The sequence below is a fragment of the Mirounga leonina genome, unplaced genomic scaffold (genome assembly GCF_011800145.1).
Source record: "Mirounga leonina isolate KUSES-001 unplaced genomic scaffold, KU_Mleo_1.0 Mir_172, whole genome shotgun sequence".
Lineage (NCBI taxonomy): Eukaryota > Metazoa > Chordata > Mammalia > Carnivora > Phocidae > Mirounga > Mirounga leonina.
The window spans coordinates 6,905,619-6,928,595 of record NW_023270442.1 but is presented as its reverse complement, the minus strand read 5'-3'; the positions used below and the strand labels follow the sequence as shown (position 1 = coordinate 6,928,595).

Sequence of the window (22,977 nt, the reverse complement as noted above, 5' to 3'; positions counted from 1 at the left end):
ACCCGCCCCTCCCCACCCGGCTCCCTCAAGTCTCCACGAACGGAAATGGGAGTCACAGCGCCGGGGACCAGCGGAAACAAAACACAGAGGCGGCCGCGGGGGGGCCGCTGTGGGTGAGAAGGCCCCGGAACGAGGCCGGCCCGCGCGGGCCCGCGCTCCCTTCCTCCCCCGCGGCCGCACTCACCCGCTCCGGAATCGGCCCCGTGGCCCCCACCCGCGCTCCAGAGCCGGCTGAGAACAGCAGGGGCGCGGGCTCCACGTGCAGCGTCTCTCCCAGTAAGACCCGCAGCTCCCGCGATTCGAAGTGTGAGGCCCCTGGGCCCTTCCCGCGGAATCGGCGCTGAGAAACTCCAACCCCCCCTCCCGCCTCCCAGGCACCCCCGGGTCCGGGACTACAACTCCCAGCAGGTTGCGCGAAACGAACGCCCGAGGAAACGGAGGCTCACGAGGCACACGGGAGCCCAACGCCCCAATCCGGCTTTGTTTTACACTCTGACTTTCCGGGCATAATCATACTCGTCAACAACCCCAAAGAACAGGATGCTGACTTGGGTCCGGGAGGATTGAACTAGGGAAAAGGCCAGTCAAAGTGCGCATGCGTACACATGAAAGATTCCAGGAGCTAAAAAGACAGCAGGTCAAGTTAGGCGAAGGAAAGATGGCGGAGGCTTCGCCAAGGGACCCGGAAGCACTTACCCTCTACTTCCTCCTCCTGTTTAGCTTCTGTCTCACCTAGAGCCGTCCGGTCGCAGACCGCCTCCGAGACGTTTCCTGTCCGGTGAGTGTCGACCGACTGAAACGGCGGCCCATAATGCATTGCGATGGCGGGCGGGCGGGTGGGGGCGGAGCCAGGGCCGGAAGTGGAACGGTGGCGGCCGCGGAGGCTGTGGCAGCCCGGGACTGAGTGCAAGGTGACTGGGAGGGTAGGTAGACTAGCTTGGCCTTTGGGGACTTAAGATTCCGGGTTTCTTATGGCGCCTGGGCTGCCTAGTACCTCTGTCCTTCAGGAGAATAGAGCAGCCCGCTGTCCCGGGCACCTTCACCGCCTGGCCCAGGGTCACTGTTGACCTCGCCGCTTTTAGGCCTTGAAGTTTGCGGTGGACTCGGTATTCAGGCCTGGTAATACCTGCTCTGAGGGCAAACGGGTGGCACGGGAGGCAGGGAGGCCAGGGATACTGGGGCCCGCGGCCCAGCTGGGGTTAGCCCAAGGTCATTCCCTTCGGGCGGGTCTGCAGCCAGGCCTGCCCTATCAGGGCGCACGGGAGATGTGCCCAACTATTTAAGGCAGAATGAGGGAACTAGGTGATAGTAATCTTACAAGTTTGCATTCCACCTAAAAATACTGATAGTGCAGCTTTGTCTTCCACTCTCATTTTGCAGAACAATCCTACACCTCGACGCCAAGAAACGAGGTGTTGACTGGGGGCCAGGGGAGTGCTTGAACTAGGGGTGAGGTCAAAGTTCGCAGGCGGGACACACCAGGGTTTCCAGGAGGGAGGAAGAGAACGGGTCGGTTTAGGCGGGTTGGAAGAGGCGGCGAAAGGACTAATCTGTGGCTGGTCAGTCATCTCTGTAAACTGGAGAACCGTCCACCCTCTCAACACAGGTTCTCTGCGCAAGTGTACCCTTTCTTGCTGTGGCCTCCTCGTAGCACCCCGTAGTACTTGATTAGAGAACTTTCCGCACTTGGTATTTTACACCTCGTTGTGTAATAACGTATCTCCTGCGTGACAGTGGACTGATAGTGGACACTCCTGTGTTAATCAGTGAAAAAACAAAAGGGAGTAAAAGAGAAGGAACAAGTTTTGATAGTGAGATTATGTGTTCATTTTTTTTTTAAAGATTTTATTTATTTATTTGAGAGAGAATGAGAGAGAGAGAGAGAGAGAGCACGAGAGGGGGGAGGGTCAGAGGGAGAAGCAGACCCCCCGCCGAGCAGGGAGCCCGATGCGGGACTCGATCCCGGGACTCCAGGATCACGACCTGAGCCGAAGGCAGTCGCTCAACCAACTGATCCACCCAGGCGCCCGAGATTATGTGTTCATTTTTTAGACAAGTTGAATTTGAGGACTTACTAAGGGAAGAGACCTGTTGGTTGTATGGGTTTGGGGTTCAGGAAAAAGGCCAAAATTAGAGACGTGATTTGGAAATCATTAATACTTAGATGATGACGGAGGGGTGCCTGGCTGGCTCAGGGTTGAGCATGCAACTCTTCATCTCCTGGTGGTGGATTCAGGCCCCACGATGGGTGTAGAGCTTACTTAAAAAAAAGTAGATGATAGAAATTGAAAAAATGAAAATGGATTTTACCGAGTAGGAATAACACAATTTTTGCAAGAGTCAGAGCAAATTAATTGTGGGAATATGGGCAGTGTAATAACTTTCCTCAGACATAGTTTTATTATCTATGAAGGAGGGATAAGAACACTTACCTCTAATTATTAACAGTATCACTCTAATAGTACAAAGAGAGAATATATATGTCAGTGCTTTGCAAAGTATTTCGGGCTGAACAAATGTTAGGTGACCTTACTGATTACTGTTAGCATGTCCTTATGTTTCCAGAAGGGAAAATATACCTTGAGTAGCACAATTTTTTAAGATAGGTCTGTGTCCAGTCAGATTCTACTGTGTAACCTTGGACCACATACTTAATCTCTAAGCCTTAGTTTCTGTGTATGTAAAATGGGAATGCTAGTAAGTAGCGCCTTAAGGTTATTTGTTGTTTGCTTGGAGTCTTCTCAAGTATTTTTCTCTGATGAGGTGTAAGCGTGATAATGGTGAATTCTTTAATTTCTTCAGTTAGTTTGCTTTCATCCTGGTAGGTGAAGGATATTTTGTTTATTATGGGAGTTCTTTTGGTAGTTTTTATTTAAATTCTAGTTAACATACAGTGCAATATTGGTTTCAGGAGTAGAATTCAGTGATTTCATCACTTACAGACAACACCTAGTACTCATCATAACAAGTGTCCTCCTTAATAACTGTCACCCATCTAGCCCATCCCCCTACCCAGCCTCCCTCCATCAACCCTCAGTTTGTTCTCTTCTTTTGGTGGTTTTTATGTGCGAGTCCAGGGCTTCTCAACCTAGCACTATTGACATTTTGGACCCGATCTTTCTTTGTTGTAGGAAGATGGTTATTATTTTTGTGATGGTTATTATATTCCTGGCCTTTACCCACTAGAGGCAAGTAACATCCAAGTCAGGACAACCAAAATGTCAAAAATGTCAACTATCTCTTGGGGGATACTGCCACCCCTACTCAAGAACCACTGTGCTACTCTACAGTCTTCTCACTTAGTGCTTCTCAAACTCTCAGTGGTAGACGACCATTTTTCCCCCCAACCCTTGCAGCTACTTTGGAAGAATACAATAAAAATGAGTTACTGGAAAAATTAGATGAAAGACAGTAGGGTGAAGACACACAAATACAAACTGATTTATTCAACAAATACATATTACTATGTCAAATTGCTATAAAAGTTTCAGCAATAATTCGTATAACACTGCTGGTCCACAGACCACACTTTGAGCACTTTAATAGAAGTTCAGTGTCAGGATGACAATGATTATTATTAACAGGTAATTTTGGAACACCATGGGAATCATGTTAGTGTGACAGGTTTTCACTTTCAGGAATTTTACCAAGCTATATAGGTGTGAATCTTTTATTCCCATCCAACATAGGGTTGGGTAAACCCTGTTTAATAGACAGCATCGGGGCGCCTGAGTGGCTCAGTCGGTTAAGCGTCTGCCTTCGGCTCAGGTCATGATCCCGGGGTCCTGGGATCGAGCCCCGCATCGGGCTCCCTGCTCGGAGGGAAGCCTGCCTCTCCCTCTCCCACTCCCCCTGCTTGTGTTCCCTCTCTGACTGTGTCTCTCTCTGTCAAAAAAATAAATAAAATCTTAAAAAAAAAAAAAAAATAGACAGCATCTTTCTTAATCTGAGGGAAATTTCTTCTAATTATGGCTTCCTTATCTATTCCTTTTCTTTTGGAATTCTTGTTTGCATGTATTTGTTGTAATTTGGAATTTTTTGTTGCATTTGATCTTTCACAATACTAAATGAGGTCTCAGCTGAGATTGTCTTGTTTTATCTGCTGAAATGTTTTAGTTAGAAAATCATGTATTTTAGTTTTGGGAAGTCTAAGGACTTGGAGGTCTTTTAAGTCCTTATTTTTCATTCTGTTTTATTGATTAGGTTGTACTGCTTGATTCTCTTGTTGGTGGGCTCCCTTGGGCTGGTTCTTTTGGACTTAGATGTGGTTGTTACACTATTCTTGAATGCCTGGAATCCTGCAGTTGTGACAGACAGCAGTTTCCCCTGCTGTGGGGCCTGTGAAGTAGAAACTTCCAGGCTATCAATCCTGGCTGAGGCAAGGATTTATCTTCAGTCTCTGCTCAGCTCCCTTTTGGCCTTTTGAGGGGTCAGGGAAAACTGGCACGTTAATTTGGGGGCCAGAGTTCTTTTCTGCCTTGGATGGGCAGTTTTCTAACACCCTACCTCAACTATGCCGTGTGGTCCAAGACTAAGTTTATGGAGAAGAAACACCTCATCCCAGATTTTTGCTTTCTTTCTGCATTTAACCCAGCGCACAGGCCTGATTTGTTCCTAACTGCTCCTAGATCCCAGGGCCTTTTGGTTAAGAAGCAAAAAACTTGGCAGTGGGGAGTGGTAAGGGGAAGGGAGCTCTGGTCAGGTGACTGTTCTTAGCATTCAGTGAGTTCTGGAATGATTTATGATTGAGTTCTGTAGCAGTTAGTGGAGTTAGATTCCCACTATGTGATATATTTAGAAGTGTTTTACAGTCACATGTATTTTAAAGTATATTAACATTCTGGTGCTTGTTTTCAGTAACAGAATCACCATGATTCTTCAGAGGCTCTTCAGGTTCTCCTCTCTCATTCGGTCTGCAGTCTCAGTTCATTTGAGGAGGAACATTGGTGTTACAGCAGTGGCATTTAATAAGGAACTTGATCCTGTACAGAAACTCTTCGTGGACAAGATTAGAGAATACAGAACTAAGCGGCAGTAAGTGGGTAGATAATCAACCATGGTGTAAATGTAAATATTCAAAGTATGTAAGTTTGAGATGGGGGTAAAAATTACTTGGTATTTCAAAGTGTCTAAGATCTTCACTGAGCTGATCCCTGGCATAGAGGTTCATTAGGTGCTCTAAAAGAAGATAAAAATCTTGATTTGAAGTCCCAAATTTTATTTTCCTTATATGGGTTCCAAGGGAGAATTCCATTAAATCTATTGTCATTTCAGATATATCGTTATTATAATATCATTTATTATAAAGTGGAGTCAGTTCTTAGAAGCACATGGGATCTTAGAAATCATTTAGGAACTATGTTTGAAAAAACTAAGTCCCTTAGACATTAATTAGCCCAAAGTCATAAAACTAATCAGAGGAAAAACATCAAAATATTCTCTCAATTTAGTGGCCCTTCTATGACATCATGATTTGGGGGGGGATGTATGAACACAGCATTTTTTCTTTTCTTTTTTTTTTTTTTTTTTAAAGATTTTTTATTTATTTATTTGACAGGGACACAATGAAAGAGGGAACACAAGCAGGGGGAGTGGGAGAGGGAGAGGTAGGCTTCCCGCCGAGCAGGGAACCCGATGCAGGGCTCGATCCCAGGACCCTGGGATCATGACCCGAGCCGAAGGCAGACACTTAACAACTGAGCTACCCAGGCGCTCCCACTGCATTTTTTTTCTTTAATGCTATTTCCATAGTTACATATTTTTGGGAAGGTCAAAGGACAAAAGACACAGAAATGGCATAAAGCAAGTCCGGGATAAACATGATTGCAGAACCACACAGTTTTGGAGATAAATGATGACCTAAGCCATGAAATTCAACCCCCAAATCTTAGGAAAAGTGACATACATCAGTTCGGTGTTTTGTTTTATTTAGTTGTCTAGCATGTGCAAAGCACTGGGTATTAACTGTGGTGGGCCACAGAAAGAAGCCATATTGCATTTCCATAATCTTGAAATCTGATAAGTGTAGAAAGCTTGTAGGTATGTATAAAGTAATATATAAGGTAAAATGGATTAGAGCTCAGGTAGTGACACGAGTCAGTGTTTGGGGAGTTCACAGGAAGGAATGCTCCTTTCTAGCTGGAGGCATTTTGGAAGGTAGCTTGCAAGAGCGATTGTTTTATCTTGGCTTTGAAAGCACTGTTTGGGGTCCTTTATCCCTTTTGAGAATATGGATAGCTATGGATTATCCTCTCAGTTTAAAAAAAGTGAAGAATTCCCTCACATAAATCACTCACATGATTTGCTCACGTATAGCTTGAAAGTGTTCTCAAACCCGTGGGAGGCCATCCGTAGATACCCATACCTAGGGGTCTCCCCCAGGTTGTGAACAATTGGTGTGAAAGTCGGACAGATAAATGGGAGAGGGAGGAGGATCTCTTTTAGGAGGAAAGAACGATGTGAGCTAAGGCATGAAAACTTGAAACCACAAAGTATATTTGGGAAATTGTGTCATGTTGTTTCCCAGGACTGTAGGGTATATGAGGGGTGTAGGGAGCAGTAAGAACAGGAATGGGATTGAAATGAGGGGATTATGAGAGGCCTTGATTATAGATGGGCAATTAAGGCATTATATGATAGGAATTTATGAGGAATTAAAGGTTTTTGAGCAGGATGGTGGGGGTGGAACAAGATTAAGATTACTCTATTAGGGTAATTTAATCACGGTATCAGAACGATTGGAATAAGTAGAAAAGGAAGACAGACAGGGTAGGAAAATGTAATAATCCAAGCATTGGTTGATGAGAATCTTACTTTATAGCAGTGGGAATATAAAAGTGACAGTCAAGACATTGAGAGACTGAGAGCTGGTCTTGGTTATCTGGTGGAGAGACAGAGGAGAGGGAACAGTTAAAGAACGCTGAGACTTTGAGACTGGGCAACTAACAAAAAGGTTTTGTCCTTCTCAAAACTAAGGAGGGAGAGAGCAAAGGGATTAAAGTGAAATTCTGACAGCAATCTTACAGATCTTATCCTCATTTTATATTTGAGAAAAGCAAGGCTAAAAGTTTAGAATTTGTCTAAAATCACACTGTTCAGTAAGGAGATGAGCAGGGCTGGTTGGGGAATGTGAGTGTCTCCTGTCCAGAGGTATTGTAGTGTCTTAGTATTGATGCTGTTTGTACTTCAGCTGTCCAATAAGTCAATCCTGAGGTGTACTCTTACTTTTTTTCAAAGTAAGCTTTACACCCAACGTGGGGCTCAAACTCAGGACCCTCAAGAGTTGCATTCTCTACCCAGAGTCAGCCAGGTGTCTCTGAGGTATACTCTTAATCTAAGGAGCCTATAGTTCATTCATTTGTGCATATGGTGTGGAGAAATGTTCTGCACATGGATTCTGGCCTGGAATGCAGCTCTGACACTTACTAGTGCTGTGACCTTGGGCAGGTTATTTAACCTCTATACCTTCATTCATAGGATGATAATAACAGCACTGTTTCATAGGATGTTATTAAAATTGAGTGATTCAATAAATTGGCCTAGTATGTTTTAAGTGAAATAAACAAGTATCTTTTGAGTGTCTACTTTGTTCTGGTCACCATGCTAAGTTCTGGGGATGTAGTAAGATGGGCTGGGAGACAGTTGAGGAGGTAGGTGATATCTTGCCTCTTTATCAGAAGAGTACATATTAAAGTTAAAACAGCCATCATCTATCAGTAACCAGTATATTGGTGAGACCGGCTGGCTCTCAAAGCAGTTTCTAAACTTGTGGTCCCAAAGCTAGAAGACCATCATTAAAGTATCTGGTTGAAGGCTCTACCTAGACCTGCACGGTCTGTTTCATTAGCCATTATCCACATGTGACTATTGAAATCTAATTAATTATAATTAATTATGAATAAAAATTCAGTTCCTCAGTCACTTTAGTCACATTTCTAGTGCTCAGTAGCCAGATTTTGCTAGTAGCTACTTTACGAGACGGTGTAGATAACAGAGCATGTTTGTCATTATAGAAGGTTCTATTGCATGGGCTGATCTAGAAGAAAATTGGGTCCATGACAACAAACATCATTAACAAGTTCTTAAATTAGAGCTGTCTCTGTATTTTTTTGCGTAAATTCTGTAACATAAGGCCCTATACTTTTATCATAGTCATATGTGAAAATATTATTACCCTTCCTGGAATTCCACTTATAAAGTTGTTTATTGTTCATTGGTAGGCGGGCAGTAACGTGACAAACAGAATTTATGCAAAGAATTAGTTACATCTAATTGGCCCCACTGCTTGTCTGTGATGCTATATTTATCTTACCAAAGCACAACTCTAATGTTGTCATTTTATTCCCTAGTAAATAAAATACAAACTCGCAGACTTAACATTGCAGACCTCCCATGACCTGGGTCCTGCTGGCCCTTCCATCTAGATGGCTTATATTCTCTACATATAGCTAGTTCTTTATTACCTCCATATCTTTGCTTTTTCAGTCTTACAATGTATGAAATTAAAATCTGACCCAAATGAATGATTTGTCACATATGCCACCTTTTTAAGATGAAATTTTTCCCAATTAGCTCAGCAAGTGTGTCCTCTTCAGCTTGAGTTAGCTGTTTGATAGACTGTCTTTGAAGTTTATCAATAACTTTTTTTTTTAAAGATTTTATTTATTTATTTGGGGGAGAGGGAGAGGGGGAGAAAGCATGAGAGGGGAGATGGTCGGTCAGAAGGAGAAGCAGACCCCCTGCTGAGCAGGGAGCCTGATGCAAGACTCCATCCTGGGATTCCGGGATCATGACCTGAGCCAACGGCAGTTGCTTAACCAACTGAGCCACCCAGGCGTCCTGAAGTTTATCAGTAACTCTTATAGCACAAATGTTTCTAAACATGTTATTTTTTTTCCTAAATAGCAAAATCTCTGAGGTAGGAAATTTTTGCTAAGACCTTTTAGAAGCCATTTAGTGATGGCTGATTTAAATCAGGTAATAAAAAGAGATAACACTTTTATTGACCACTGTGTCATCTCACTCTGTGCCAGGTCCCACATTAAGTAGTACATGTGCATTATCTGTCTAATTCTCATAACACCACCATTAGGTAGGACCTTTAGTTTTAGGTGTGGAAACTAAAATTTTAGAGCGCTTCATGCCTTGCTCCGGTTTATGCAGTTTTAATACATTACAGAGCTGACATTCAAGCAGAAGCAGTCATTGACTCCAAGGGCCCATGGACTTAACCATCATATCTTACAGCAACTTAGACCTCAAGAGATTCTGACTTAAATAAACATCCTTGATTAATCCAAACCTTGCATGTTAGAAGTTTGAAGTTGCCTTGTTTATGTGAAACATCATAAAAAAAGTTTGAGTTGAAATTCAAATGGATATACTTTTTTTCAGAAAGAGTATTTTTCCCATGTGAATACTTTTAAAAGATCTATTGAAACTTGATGGTGAAAAGTAATTTTGTTTCTGTAAACTAGTGCACAAGATGAGTTTTTACCTGCTTGTTTACACAACAGGGCCTCTGGAGGACCTGTTGATACTGGCCCAGAGTACCAGCAAGACCTCGAGAGGGAGCTTTTTAAGCTTAAGCAAATGTATGGTAAAGCAGACATGAATACGTTCCCGGACTTCAAATTTGAAGGTAAGTGTCTTTAATCATGGATTCAGTCTTGTGGGAGATTATTTTAAGTTGAGCATATTTCTACTTTATACTTATTACTTGGATTGTTCAGAGGATTAAATGACAATCACACGTAAATTTATTAGGACAGTGACATTTGCATGAGAAGCTCTGGTATAAATGTTTGCCATTGGTATAGGAGATCATATAACAGGTTAAATGGTGAGGTTCTGAAATCAAACTCCCTGATCTTGAATCTTAACAAGATCACCTGTGAAGTGTGTGATCTTGGATAGTTAACTGGTGACTGTTTCTCACCTGATCTTTGGGGAGAATTAGATCTTCTTTGTGGTGGTTGAATTAAATGACATAATGTATGTGAAATCAGTTAATAGGGAGCCTGGTTTATAGTAAGGGCTGAATAAATCTTTAGCAATTGTTATGTTTCCATGTAGGTGTTTAAAAACAGTATTTACTAAAAAAAAATCAGAGGATTGATGAGTTAAATATTAAAGCCTTCTAGATAATGCATTTTATTGCAATATGGCTAAACTTGAACCTTTTTTTTTTTCCTTTTCTCAGATCCTAAATTTGAAGTCATCGAAAAACCCCAGTCCTGAAGAAAGAATGTAGAATTTATTTGGTAATTTGTCCTAGACTAGTTGTACAACTGTATCAGAATAAACATACATTTCTTAGCTGTCAAGTGTTCTTTTAATTCTGATTCCAAATAAATTATTTGGTGATGTTGGGTGTGCAGTTGAGTGTATTGAATTCTGTGTCTCGGCATCATTTTTAAATCCTCCCATTTAGTTACAGTGAATCAGGTGGAGACCTTGGATAAATTGGCTACAACTTGCCCATAACCCGCCAGACTCTATTCTGTGCAGGGCTACCCTTGTAGTCGTGGAGACTTACTGCCTGAGGAGAGCCACCCTGACCTAAGGAATGTTTGCTGCAGAAGGATGTTACATCCGCTCCCAGAATATAAAGAAATGGCTTATAAACCTTTTATCATAGCTTTTCCAGGAAACTGGAGTTAAGTTTGAATATACACAGGAGCATCCATTGTGTTTTAACTACCATGTCCTCAAATACTAACTGCTTTTATCCTAATAGCCGGGGGCCCTCCTCTTCCCTTGCAGTTTATGATCAGAGGCTAGTACTGTGCTCCACAGACAGAGGAAGGAAAGCTGAGAGTGGGGTGGGGGTTCTATAAAGGAACTCCTTTGAAAGACGAAGCTGTATGGTGTGGTTTTGCCCAAGTGATGGAAGACCCAGCAAATCATGCACCGGATAGGTGGCCTAACAGGCATATCAAAATTTCAGTTACTGTAGATGGCTCGTTTAGCTCATTTCAAAAGAATAGATTTTTCCTGTGGTGTGCCAGTCTAGCTGAAATCAGACCCACTTAGGAATACCTTTTCCAAAAGACCTATAAACATTTCCTGATGATAATAGCTGTGATTAAATTAGTAAGATGTGCAGAATTGGAATTGGGGTAAAGCAGTAGGAAGAAATGGCCCAGTTTCTTGAAATGATGCCGAGCAATGACAGTTCATTTCAACTACTTCTATTTAAATAATTGTAGACATTGAAACAATTTGATGTTTGATTATGGTAAGGTAATTGAAGAAGTCTAGTTGCTCAGGTCCTATTTCTAACCTCCACCGAAACAACACCCACCTGTGGCAGGCGAGGTGCCTTGGGGTGCACAGTACAATGCCCATCTAGAGAAGGGCCTGACCCCTGTCAGCACAAGCTTCACCTCCCTTGTATTCCCCTCACTTCCCCCACTCAGTTTAGTTGAATTGTACCTTTTATAATTTCACACCTACTTTCTCATACTTTTTTTTTTTTAAAGATTTTTATTTATTTATTTGAGAGTACATGAGAGGGGGGAGGGTCAGAGGGAGAAGCAGGCTCCTCGCCGAGCAGGGAGCCCGATGCGGGACTCCAGGATCACGACCTGAGCCGAAGGCCGTCGCTTAACCGACTGAGCCACCCAGGCGCCCTCTCATACACTTTTTAAAAATCTGTCTTGGAACTATTTGGAGTTTGCTGTAACATCACAGTCTCTTCATTCATTCTGTAAACATAAGGATTCTGTTTGTGACTGACTACAAGAATACTGTGTTAAGTACCCTACTCCCCTGCCCTACATCATAGGGCATTTATTACTAACTTCTGAGCCGGGAAGTGCTTTTTTTCCAGCTGGATGTGAAAGCCCTTATCTTCAGATCCCCTTCCTCTTTCTGGTGAGGCTGCGCAACTCTGCAACTCCAGCCTTTCTTCGCCACTTCAGTCGGCCAGTGCACTCCTTATCCTGAACTTAACACCATAGATGTTTGTCACAAACGACCTCAATCTTCTAGACTTCAGTGTTGAAAATGGCTCTTCTCCCATGCCTGGTGTTACAGGTTGAATTGTGTTCCCCTAAAATTCATTTGTGGAAATCCTAAGCCCCAGATCCTCACGATGTGGTTGTATTTGGGAATAGGACTTCTAAAGGGGATTAAGTAAAAATTAGGTCTTTAGGGTGGGCCTGAATCCAATCTGCCTAGCATTCTTAAAAGAAGAGGAAATCTGAGTTGAAAAGTACAGAGAACTGGAAAGGGACATAATGTCTGTTACTTACCTAGTGTTACCTTTAATAATAATAAGCAAAGAGGGCTTCTGTTTCAGGCAATTCTTACTTAAATCCATTCAGTGTAGGATTTTTTGGTGTTAGCGATTACTAGTTCTCCTTTGCTGCCCTTGCTGTGGGGGCTCATAAATGCTGGCTCTCTCTGGTTAGGTGCTGTGTGTATAAGTTCTTGGGGGGCTCTGTGGGCTAGGAGGTCTTCCCATGGCACAGATTACCCGAAGTGGGAGGTCCACTCCAACTCATCTCTTCCCAACTGCCCTCTGTTCCCATCCCAGTGGCACAGTCTTGTTTCAGATGTTTTATCCCAGTAAGACACTGGCAAGAGCCTCAAGGCCCACTACTTTCAATGATGCCTACTTGACCATGAGAAATTCATATATCCTTGCCCTAAGAAATCATGGGAAAATAGGTCCTTCACCACTCCCCTGCTGTCTTTCTTCATATCTTTTCCAACTCTTTCTCCCTGCTCAAATAGCTATTTCCTTCTTGGCAGCCACCTTCAGTTTTTGCAAGTGATTTCTCTTTAAAATTCTCTGTACTTGCCTTGGGGGATGAGTCAGGTAATAGAATGTACAACTTGGACAAATTCATTTAGTCTCACAGTTTGGACAATTCATTCTCTCTCTCACCATTCCTCCCCACCCTCAATCCATCCATATACACTTTGTAACAGCTTGTGTGGTAGGGTAAAAGGGAGAGGACTGGGGTAATGATTTCAGGGTAGCACCATTATCTTCATGAACATCAAAGGGGATATTTGTACCTTAGAACATGTACTTATCTTCGGCCTTCGGGCAACAGAAGATGTCCCAATCAACATTCTGTTAACATGAATGTATCATATCTTTATGTATAATACTTTCTCTCATGTTCTTGGCTATATGTTATCCTAAAATTTAGAAAAACCATTTTCTTGACCTATAGTAACTTCAGTATAATTTTTGCTAGTTAAATATTTGGAAGGAAGTTGAGTTTGAGAATGAAAAGTCACATGGGCAAGGGCAGCTTGAGAAATCCAACCACAGATCTTAGGAAGCTTCAGTTTTTACACCACCTTTAGGAAGCACTTAAGAGGTAGCACATTCAGCGTGAAAAACATCATGAGGTGGACTTTTAAAACCATCCGCCCTCAATTTTAGAGAACTTAAACAGGTCCTCTGTTGACACACTATTCACTTATTTTGAGAGCATTTTCTTAGTAGAAAGCATAAAGACATTTTATACTCTAGTATGTCTTAGTACTTTTTTTAAAAACTTGGGCAAATAAAAATACAACATATTTTTAAAAGTCATAAACAAGAGTAAATAGAAAGTGTTAAATGAAATTCAACTGAGGAAATCTTAAAGACCTTAGTGGCTTTATTTGACAATTTATGAATCAGGGAGCATCCAGTCTAAAATAGAAAAGTGCCCTGAAGAGCTATACAAAATGACTTTTATACGCAGAAGGGGGTGGGACAAGTAAGTTACAACCAGAGTGGATTGGCTGTGGCAAGGTCACCTTCCTTTAGGGGACTGGAGGGGTCTATCGGGCAGGTTACCTCACTAGTCTGACCAGGCAATTCCAGATTGACTGGTTTTAGATACCACTCCTGGGAGAGGTTGAAACTGTAGTTAAGTTTGGTATTAAAGTTTTGGTTTGATGATTTGGACTTAGCACAAATGTCTCCATTTTAGAGTATGTTGTCTCTCTTTTTTTTTTTTTTGGTTTATGCAACTTTATTGAAGGAAAATATATCAATTACTAGCAGAGCTATTAGTTGATTACTCATCCATTGACAACTTGCATCATTTATTCAGTGCTATATTAAACAGTGTATTGGAAGATAGATTAATAGCTCCAAGCCTCCTAACAATTTAAATGAGAATTACAAAATGTTTGAGACCCTATCTTGGAATACAAAAGGTGTTTGACTTCCAATTTCCATTCTCTGTAGAACAAGAACAGGTCATTCCTTTATTGACATGCATAAAATACGTCACATTTTCTGTTCTGCTGATGCTATAAATTCAATACCAATTCTCCAGCCACATCAGTTATGAGCATAAAGTATATCATGTAACCTCAAATCTCTAATAGTGGAAGCCTTAAAAAAAGACTGGATGCTAGAATAATGCTGCTTCCTTTGATGTGACAACTGAGCATCCATCTCCCTCCCCCTCAGATGATTTCTTCAGCATGTTAGAGCAGTGAGGAATGGTTTTAGTCTCATAACCAAGTTAGAGTGAAGACATTGGCCACATAATACACATGCTCCATTTTTTAAAAAATTCTGAATCTTGGGCAACTGTTCTCTTGTAACTACTTTACAGTTTCTAAAAGCAGTTACTGTCCAAAGCTGGAAGAACTTAAGTCTTCTCAGATGAGCATGTGAATGAATGGAGGGAGGTAAACAAAAAATAAAATTAAAAAAGATGAGGTCTGATAGGGGAACAGCCGGATAAGAAAATCAAAAAAGGAACAGTAATTTAAAGTTTATTCCAGCTGTAATGCGGGTTATTCTGACTTTAAGGTAGCATCACATGGCATACTTCTGAGTCCATTCCCGAGATATTCTGTTGTACTTATCTCTGTTTTATAGATCCATGCAATCTCTGGCTCTAGAGGGTCATCTGGGTTTGGATCACATAGCAATGGACAAATGGATAAAAGAACTTCAGAAATAGTTAAAGCAGGAGACCATTGTGATCTTAGAATATCAAGACAAATGCTGCCATTACTGTTAATATTTGGATGATAAATTCTTGTTGTAAATGCAACCTTATGGTTTGAAGGGGTAGTCTGTGGGAAAATGAATTGTCAAAAAGAATACACCGCCTTGATATGGGCTGTCATTAGGTCCCATAATTGTGGCTTGCCAATGAAACATATCATCCCCAGCTGGACCTGCAGAACATTGTGCTGGAGGGTCACGGGCCAGATCACTAAGTTCCTTATTAATCCGTTTCAGCGCCATAGTCTGTGCTTTTTGTCTGGCTCCTCACTCTCTCGGTGTGTGCTCAAAGGTCTGGCCAAAACTCTTGATTATCCGGGCGGCAGGGAAGGATTGTCTCTTCGTCTCCCACCGGCTCTGCCAGACACAGGCGCAGAGGGGCCGGGGCCTCCCTCGAGCTGCGGCCTTGGCCTCCTCCCCGCGCGGCAGCTGGTGCCTCCCCGGCCCTACGAGGCTCACGCGCACGACACTAGAGTATGTTGTCTCTTTTTAAACAGTATCATCAACAAATAAAAATGTACCTTTTACTTTGAATTTCCTGACCAGTTATTACTCCTAAAAGTGTCCCAAACTCTCATAGAACAAAGGGTGGAAAATTAGGATGGAAAACTGGAAACAAGAAACAAAGGATGGAAAATTAAATTTTAACAAAATTTGAAGGTTGGAAAAGTATCTTAAGATCTTTTTAAGAACTGTGTGGAAATGGATGCCTAATAACAAAGGAGTGGGAGAAGAGGGAAACAGTTTCTGTCCAGCTTTAATTCATGGAGCAATAATTTGTGTCACTTTGCATAATAAATGAACTGAATTATAATAACATTGCAGAATGTAATACTTTATTAATAATCTAAATCTGTGGAGAAATTTTATTAGTTGCCCTTTCACAAGTGCTCTTGGTTTTTAAAAATTCATTCAGCATTTATTAGATACCAACTACACATCAGATACTGTTTAATACATGCATAGTGTATTATGAAATAAAAACCAGTAATTGCCATAAAAAAAATCAACCAAGTGCTATGGAGACTCAAAGAAGAAACTTCTTCCAGCAGGAGGAATGAGGGAAAGCCTCATAGAGGTGAAATTTGAGCTGTCCCTCAAATAGTAAATAGATTTTCCCAATTTTCTTGATCAGGAGAATCAGCATTCCAGGGGAGGAAAACATTGCATTCTTGAAATAAAATGACCCTTGTTCAGTTTGACGGGTGCATAAGGCAACCAAAGTAGAACAGTGGAACATTTGGCTAGATAGGTAGGTTGTGACAATAGGACGAGACGTGTATGTGAGGGGGCGGGGGAAGCCTTGAACTCCGGGCTAAGGAATTTAGCCCTTAGGGAAAAAAGCGGAAGATTTTTAGCAAGGGGAAGGGAGAAAAGGGAGAAGGGGACTGACCTTGCTCTAGAAGTCATGACTAAGAAGAGAGAGTATTTGAGGGAGGAAGGTCCCAGAAGATAAAACTTGAGATAGTAACAAAGGCCTGAGGTGAAAAGGACAGCAGTGACAATCCTGGAATGAGCCAGTGCAGGGTGGAGTGGATGAATAAGGGGAGGTAGAAGATGGGCAGATGTAGAGACAGGAAGGGTACGAGTGCTAGAATTTAAACGTATTCATCACGGTTAGCTTCAATATTAAAAAAAAATAATACTGAGATTAGAGATTTGGGCATCCGTGGTGAGGGGAGAGTGGCTGAGAACAGAACGGCCCACCACAGCACGGAGCCTGGGTTGTGGGGACAGGGAAGACGGAACAATGTTACGAGCTGTGAGCCTAGGGAGGGGTCCACTTGCCAGAGGTTACTAAGGGTGAAGGGAAGGTGTGGCACAAGAGGAGAACTTAAGAATTTAAAAGGAATGTAAATTTAAATTTAAAAGGAGCTAAATAAAACACCTTGTGTGAACATCCTGCATCAGATGGACCTGGGTCCGTGAGTCCTCACTTAGCTCCATGAACTTGGTGGACTGACTCTGAGTCTCAGATTCCTTGCCTGCTAATGATGACATGACCAGCTTTATTTTTTAAAAATATATATTTATTTAAGCGAGAAAGAGAGAGGGAGAGAGAGAATCTGGAGCAGGCTCCACGCCCCTGAGATCACGACCTGAGCTGAAATCAAGAGTCAGGTGCTTAACTGACTGAGCTACCCAGGTGCCTCATGATATATAATACCGTTGAGATGAATGAGATTGTATACACCCTCCCCTCCATCTGCTCCCACCGGACATATATAAAATGTTCAAATAGTTTAGACTTTTTCTTTGCAGAGCATTTTTGTCAGCATTTGAGAGGCTGGCAGGCATCCAGATAAAGATGATGAGATTCTAATCTTAAGCAGCTAAAGAGCTAGCCTTGTAGCTACAGATGGTAAGAGGGGGTAGTTTGCTGGGTTTTGCTGAACAATAGGTGGGTGACTCTTGCCCTGCACCAGTTAAATGGGCCTAAAAAGTTGAACAAGTTTTTTTATTAATGTAGCCTTTAATCAAACAAAACCACTCGTGAGATGAAGGAAGTTCTTTGCAAAGTTGTACTAAAAAAACAATTGTTCCACATTTAGTTAGGTTAAACCTCCAACTAAAAATAAATTAAATCTAGTTACAAAAGCAACAATGATAATTAAAATAAAACTTCGTCTTAGACATTTCAGAGCTCTAATCCTTATACAACACAATTTCACTGCAGGAAAATAAAATCAAAATGCTCTATGAATTATAATGGGGTTTTACCAATTGTTAATATTCAAGTCCCTCAAAAGCAAATGGAAAACACAAGTCCAGACACAAGTGGATATAATATTGAGCACAATATTATATTATATCCTTTGTGTGGGAGAAGGCATTCTCCACACAATGATTTCTACTTAGCTACATACAATATATTAAGATAATGTACAATACATATTTAACTCAAAGAAAGTGTTATATGTTAATACTTTATAAGATGAATCCTCTAGCCAAGTGGATCAGAAGCTTTCATCTGTTAGTAAAGCTAAGGCACTATGTATTTTTCCCCACAATATGGATCTGTGTCATTTAAATTGAAGAAATTGATCTTATGTGATGGTACGTATGCCTGGGGAGCCATCTTTTTTTTTCTTTAAGTAGGCTCCAAGCCCAGCAAGGAACCCAATGCAGGGCCCGAATTCACAACCCTGAGATCAAGACTTGAGCTGAGATCAAGAGTCGGACACTTAACCAACTGAGCCACCAAGGCACCCTGTGAAGGGCCAACTTTGAGACTCACATATACTCTTGACACTTGGCAATGCAAGGAGAAAGCATTCCACATACCAAAGCAAATCAAAGCATGAGCATCATTTAGCTTAATTTTTGCAAAAGTTTATAGACAGGTGTTTTTCTCATGCTTCACCACCAGAGTTGGGAAACCATGTATGGGAGCCAAATCCTGTCTGTGCCTGCTGTTTTTATAAATAAAGTTTTATTGGAACACAAGCATGCCATTTGTTTATTATTGTCTATGCCTGCTTTTGTGATGCAAAGGCAGAGTTGAGTAGATGTAACAGGCCAGTATGGCTTAAAATATGTAGTATCTGGCCCTTTATAGAAAATGTTGGAAGGAGTCTGGTGAGAAGCACCCAGTGCCCCAGACAAGTGGGGCGCAAGGTATAGTCTGACAATAGGCATCTTCCCAGGGACCTGGTGTGGTGTCCAGGTACATGCTAGTGCTTAAGCCGTTTGTCCAGTAAATCCTGGGACTTGCTTTGTCCGAGGGGAAAAAAGAATGGACTCCTTTAAAAGCAGCTTAACCATGTTCAAAGTTGACAAAGTTCGTGAGTAACCTTTTCATCCAGATTTGCCCAGAACTAGAAATGCCCTATCCATATTTTATTACCCATATTTTACATGAATTGAATAATCACACTAAGTTATAGAAGATTATGCTTTTTTAACAGTCTCGTTGCTCTTACTATTACACGGATCATTAGAATTTTCACTCTAACACTAGCTTGGACCCCGTTAGAATTAATCAGTGGAGAAACCAGATGATGAGACCGATTTTTCATTTCAGCCAGCGTTTCTCCTGTCTTCTATGTATCAAGCAGGGCACAGGTGTAGGGCACAGCCCCTTCTCCTCTCTACATCCCCGGCTCTGCAGTAAGCAGGATTGGCCAGCAAGGCACTCGGCCCAGCCCAGAATTTCACTGCATGGTTTGCACAGAAAATCATTTGAAAATCAATATGAAGTCACCAACATGCAGAGAAAGGTATCTGCAAGGTTATGTGTGGAGGGTCCAGTGATGAGTTCTGAGATCAAGGTCCCTGATCCTCTTCAAAGGGGTCTTAGAGGAAGGAAAGAGCAAAAAACAACTCAAGTGAAATAAGACACTTGGGTTTGTGTTTGACTCTCAAAATTATGTTTAATGGAAAAAATCAATGACACATGCCAAGGGAGAGAGCTCTGGTCATTAGGTATTTTTCTTCATGTTGCTTTTGGTTCCCCAGAAATAAAATAAACACAAAGTGCAAATCCTTGGGAATAAGACCCACTCCTCCTACCTCCCTTCTGTGAATAGATTAGTGACAAATGAGCAGCGGAGTAAGGATTGTATTAGGGGAGAAAAGAGGATTCTGGTAGAAATGAGACTAGAGGTTCCTTAAGCGTCTATCAGTAGTTTCTGAACCCTCTAAATCAGACTCCTGCACAGAGGGTGCACACAGTTTGTATTTTCATGCTCTGTGGATTAATTTCACAATCAGTATCATATATTTTAGTAAGTTTCTCTAGGAGTTAGGACATTTAACATTTCATAAACCCCAGAATCTTACAAAGTTTTGTGATTCTTTTAACTTAGTCCAGAGGCAAAAAGCCAGACTGGATTTTATTTAGGTGCTGACAGAACTATTTGTTTAAAATAACAATTTCAAGTAATTTAACGATCATAAAAATTATCACGAAATACCAAATTCATCTCCTCATGTACCTCTTTGCAAATGTAAGACAAAGCAGAGTTTTATAATCTTTTAATAACTTGTGTAACAACTGTGGTTTTGGCGTATCTCAAAGGTGGAATTCTTTTAAATTATAAAGGATTTTGTATGCTTGAAATCCTAGGAAAAGGGAAAAAAACAAGTTTAAGTATAATGTATTAATTCATATTTAAAGAAATATATAAATTTTATCAGTATAAAGCTACATGCGCTATGAGAATTGATAGGTAAAAACCAACATATAGTTAACTAAATCTATTTTATGGGGAATTAAATAAATACTAGGAGACAAGTTCTCTGAAACTTTGCCTAAAGAGTAAAGAAGTCGGAGTGGGAATTAGAGTGGAAGAAATCTTATCTGCTTGGGGTATGCTCCCGCTCAGCATCCTATCATGCACGGTACAGCTCCCCCAAAAGGAAACTATGCAAAATTGTAAGAATTCATTATATAAGAATTCAAAAGGGAAATTACAACATAAGAATGATGAGAAATTGTCAATAATGCCAGGACTGAGAAATTGTGCTCTAGGGCAAAACCAAAATGGAAGGCTTGACCTCTCAGTGGATGAGGGCAACCAAGAGGAAGACAATGAAAAAATAAGAGGTTTCTGCTCTTCTGACTCAGCCACAAAGTGTCTCCTACTGTTTGGAAGGATGAGATTACTTTGTTCCACATTTAAGGAGTGTTTTCTATAAATTGTAGGAACAAATATGACAGAGTTACACATTGCTTATCTGCTAATGAAAGAATTTAATACGATCGTGGTACAGTAAACTACAAAATCAAATGACTTCTGTGAGAGATTCTGGAGTAGACAATTTAAAAAAAAATCAAATTTTGACAGAAAAAAAAAGTCTATGGGACAATAAATGGGTCTTAAATTTAGTGTCCATTAGAGTCACTCAAGTGTTTAAAATATCAGTGTCCACTGCCTCCCCCGAGCTTTACATAGGAAATCTAAGAGAATCCTTGCCACTGAGTGCCAAGGAGGTCAGAGAACCAGTGTTCCATTTCTCAAGAAAGGGCTTAGACCTCCCAAAACACTGGAAACCTTCCTCCCTTACCTCTCATATTCCTGAAAAAAAAAATCCAGAAGGTTGAATATCCATCCAAAGAGCTACAAAATCTGAGCAACGATGGTATTTACTGCTTCACTGTAGAGTTCACAAATGCAAAAGTACACAAGGGTCCAAATTATGTTGCCTAAACCATCTGAATTGGATAATTATTGTATCCCTTCAGGGAGTTCTGAAATATTCCTTTCGGCAATAGCAGAGGATATTCCATATTCCTAAATTTTCCAAGTTCTCTGAATAACCAAAGGAGAGTCTTGGAATCAAAGATCTGGGGGAAGCCATCTGCTTGGGCAAGCTGACAGGAATCCAGGTGCCTGGATCCAGCCCCACCACTATGATCCTGTGAGAACTTGGGTCTTAATTTTCTCATCTATGAAATGGAGCTGATAACACCAGACCTAATGATGCTAAGGAAGCTAATGATAGCAAACACCATGAGAAAAAGAATGGTAGGCAAAGCCCCATTGCTCTACAAATGCAACTTTATCATACCATTCCAGACAGAGGATGGAAGCTAACAGTCACTCACCTCCTTCTGAAGACCAGTCGTAGACCCTCGCACAAAGTGTATTAAAAGTGAAAATCCATCACTTTCTGTACAATCATTTCATTTCCCCTGCCCTATTTCCTAAACACATCTGATCTATAAATGTGCTTTAAAAATACTCACATTTTCACTCATTGTGGTGGCTTTAGATGCAGAACTACTCTTCCTGTTTGTGGAATATAAAAGACAATATTAAAACATGCCAGCAAGCCTAACTGAATTTCTTATATTTATAGACAATATTCCACAGAGAAAGCCACATAACAAAGTAACAGCCTGTGAAGCCCTACGTATCTCATTGTAGCCTGGGGCTAAAGATTTCTCTGGAATGTGCAAACAGAGACTTGCTTTTAACTTAGCAACTTTTTAGCATTTAGCACTTTGAAAACTTGAACACTATAATCAAAATTCATTTTTTTTTCCCCACGGAAAGAAAGTTTTACATGGTAACTGAGGTTCTAATCGTCTGTTATAGGCTGAACTGTGTCTTCCCCAACAATTCATGCTAAAGTTCCAACTACCAATACCTCAAAATGTGACCATATTTGGAGATAAGGTCTTTAAATTAAATTAAAATGAGGTCATTAGGTGGACCCCAATCCAATATGACTGCTGGCCTTATAGGAAGAGTAAATGTGGAGACAGACACAGGCATAGGGAAGACAATGTGAAGACAGAGAGAAGATCATGTACAAGCCAAGCAGAGAGAGGCTTGGAACAGATCTTCCCTCACAGCCCTCAGAAGGAACCAACCCTGCTATCATCTTGATCTGGACTTGCAGCCTCCAGAACTGTAAGAAAATGAATTTCTGTTTAAGCTACTCATCTGTGGCACTTTGTGACCACAGTCCTAGCAAATTAATATAACATCCAATTCATTATCCAACAAATTTTAAGGGCCATGGATTTGACAAATGGCAGGAGATGTGTCTAGGAGTAAAGATACTGCCTCCCAGATTCCTACCTACCTAAGAGACAATGTGATTAAAGAAAAGAATAATCTTCCCCATGGTAGTGATGTTCTCTTCTGCTCAAAACCCTCCAATTACTTTCCATCTTCCTCAATAAAGGTGGAAGTCTTCACAATTGCCTGGGGTGGGATGTGGATGGCTATAGCATCAGGCAGCCCTGTTTTCTGAACTCTCCCCCTTTGCTACTGCTAGTCCTGATAACTTGGAGCTCATTTTGGACTTGTACTGGGATAGGATTAGACACAGTGAACAGGGTTGAGCAGGAAGTCTAGGAACAGGAAATCAATGGCAGCTAAGGCAGCTGAGAGTAGAGAGGAATGCCCATTGCCCCACATTGGGTCTGCTATTTCCATGTACACCGGAAGGACAGTCACAAATCATGCACATAAACTTGGTGATCTCATACACCAGTGATTCCTAAATTGCTAATCCTAGTTATTTCCCCAAACTCCACGTTT

At 41.3% G+C, this 22,977-nt stretch overlaps 3 protein-coding genes and 1 pseudogene across 7 annotated transcripts in view; 1 reads left to right on the top strand and 3 right to left on the bottom strand.

Annotated features, from left to right (window-relative positions):
* GABPA (GA binding protein transcription factor subunit alpha) overlaps positions 1 to 783 on the bottom strand; it is a 34,577-nt gene extending 33,794 nt beyond the window's left edge. Inside the window, exon 1 of one of the 2 annotated variants that reach the window (XM_035017523.1) lies at positions 697 to 783. The gene's annotated coding sequence lies outside the window, so the exon portion shown is untranslated. Of the gene's footprint in view, positions 1 to 184; positions 588 to 696 lie in introns of those variants that run through there. The other variant, XM_035017520.1, reaches the window with a different exon arrangement.
* ATP5PF (ATP synthase peripheral stalk subunit F6) lies at positions 644 to 10,378 on the top strand. 4 transcript variants are annotated; one of them, XM_035017527.1, is made up of 4 exons: positions 644 to 778; positions 4,858 to 5,034; positions 9,516 to 9,640; positions 10,202 to 10,378. In XM_035017527.1, exons 2-4 carry the CDS (start codon positions 4,871 to 4,873, stop codon positions 10,237 to 10,239), a joined length of 327 nt encoding a protein of 108 aa, XP_034873418.1. In that variant the 5' UTR covers positions 644 to 778; positions 4,858 to 4,870; the 3' UTR covers positions 10,240 to 10,378. The 4 variants fall into 4 exon arrangements, with proteins under 4 accessions (XP_034873418.1, XP_034873417.1, XP_034873416.1 ...); XM_035017526.1 differs by lacking the exon at positions 644 to 778 and adding an exon at positions 817 to 911; XM_035017525.1 differs by lacking the exon at positions 644 to 778 and adding an exon at positions 834 to 923.
* A 3,580-nt stretch (positions 10,379 to 13,958) lies between these two features.
* On the bottom strand, positions 13,959 to 17,337 carry LOC118018784 (annotated as a pseudogene).
* Positions 17,338 to 18,313: 976 nt separating this feature from the next.
* JAM2 (junctional adhesion molecule 2) overlaps positions 18,314 to 22,977 on the bottom strand; it is a 61,870-nt gene continuing 57,206 nt past the window's right edge. The window contains exons 9-10 of the mRNA XM_035017518.1: positions 21,672 to 21,714; positions 18,314 to 20,044 (exon numbers count right to left, since the gene is read on the bottom strand). Of these exons, the coding sequence (XP_034873409.1) occupies positions 20,012 to 20,044; positions 21,672 to 21,714 (76 nt within the window). The 3' untranslated portion in view covers positions 18,314 to 20,011. The remainder of the gene's footprint in view (positions 20,045 to 21,671; positions 21,715 to 22,977) is intronic.

What these genes read in the sequence shown, in the direction of transcription:
- ATP5PF (XM_035017527.1), top strand. Translation starts at nt 4,871, where the DNA reads ATGATTCTTCAGAGGCTCTTCAGGTTCTCCTCTCTCATTCGGTCTGCA. An exon ending in GAATACAGAACTAAGCGGCA is followed by an intron (nt 5,035 to 9,515) that starts GTAAGTGGGTAG and finishes TTTACACAACAG; the next exon opens with GGCCTCTGGAGGACCTGTTG. An exon ending in CCCGGACTTCAAATTTGAAG is followed by an intron (nt 9,641 to 10,201) that starts GTAAGTGTCTTT and finishes TCCTTTTCTCAG; the next exon opens with ATCCTAAATTTGAAGTCATC.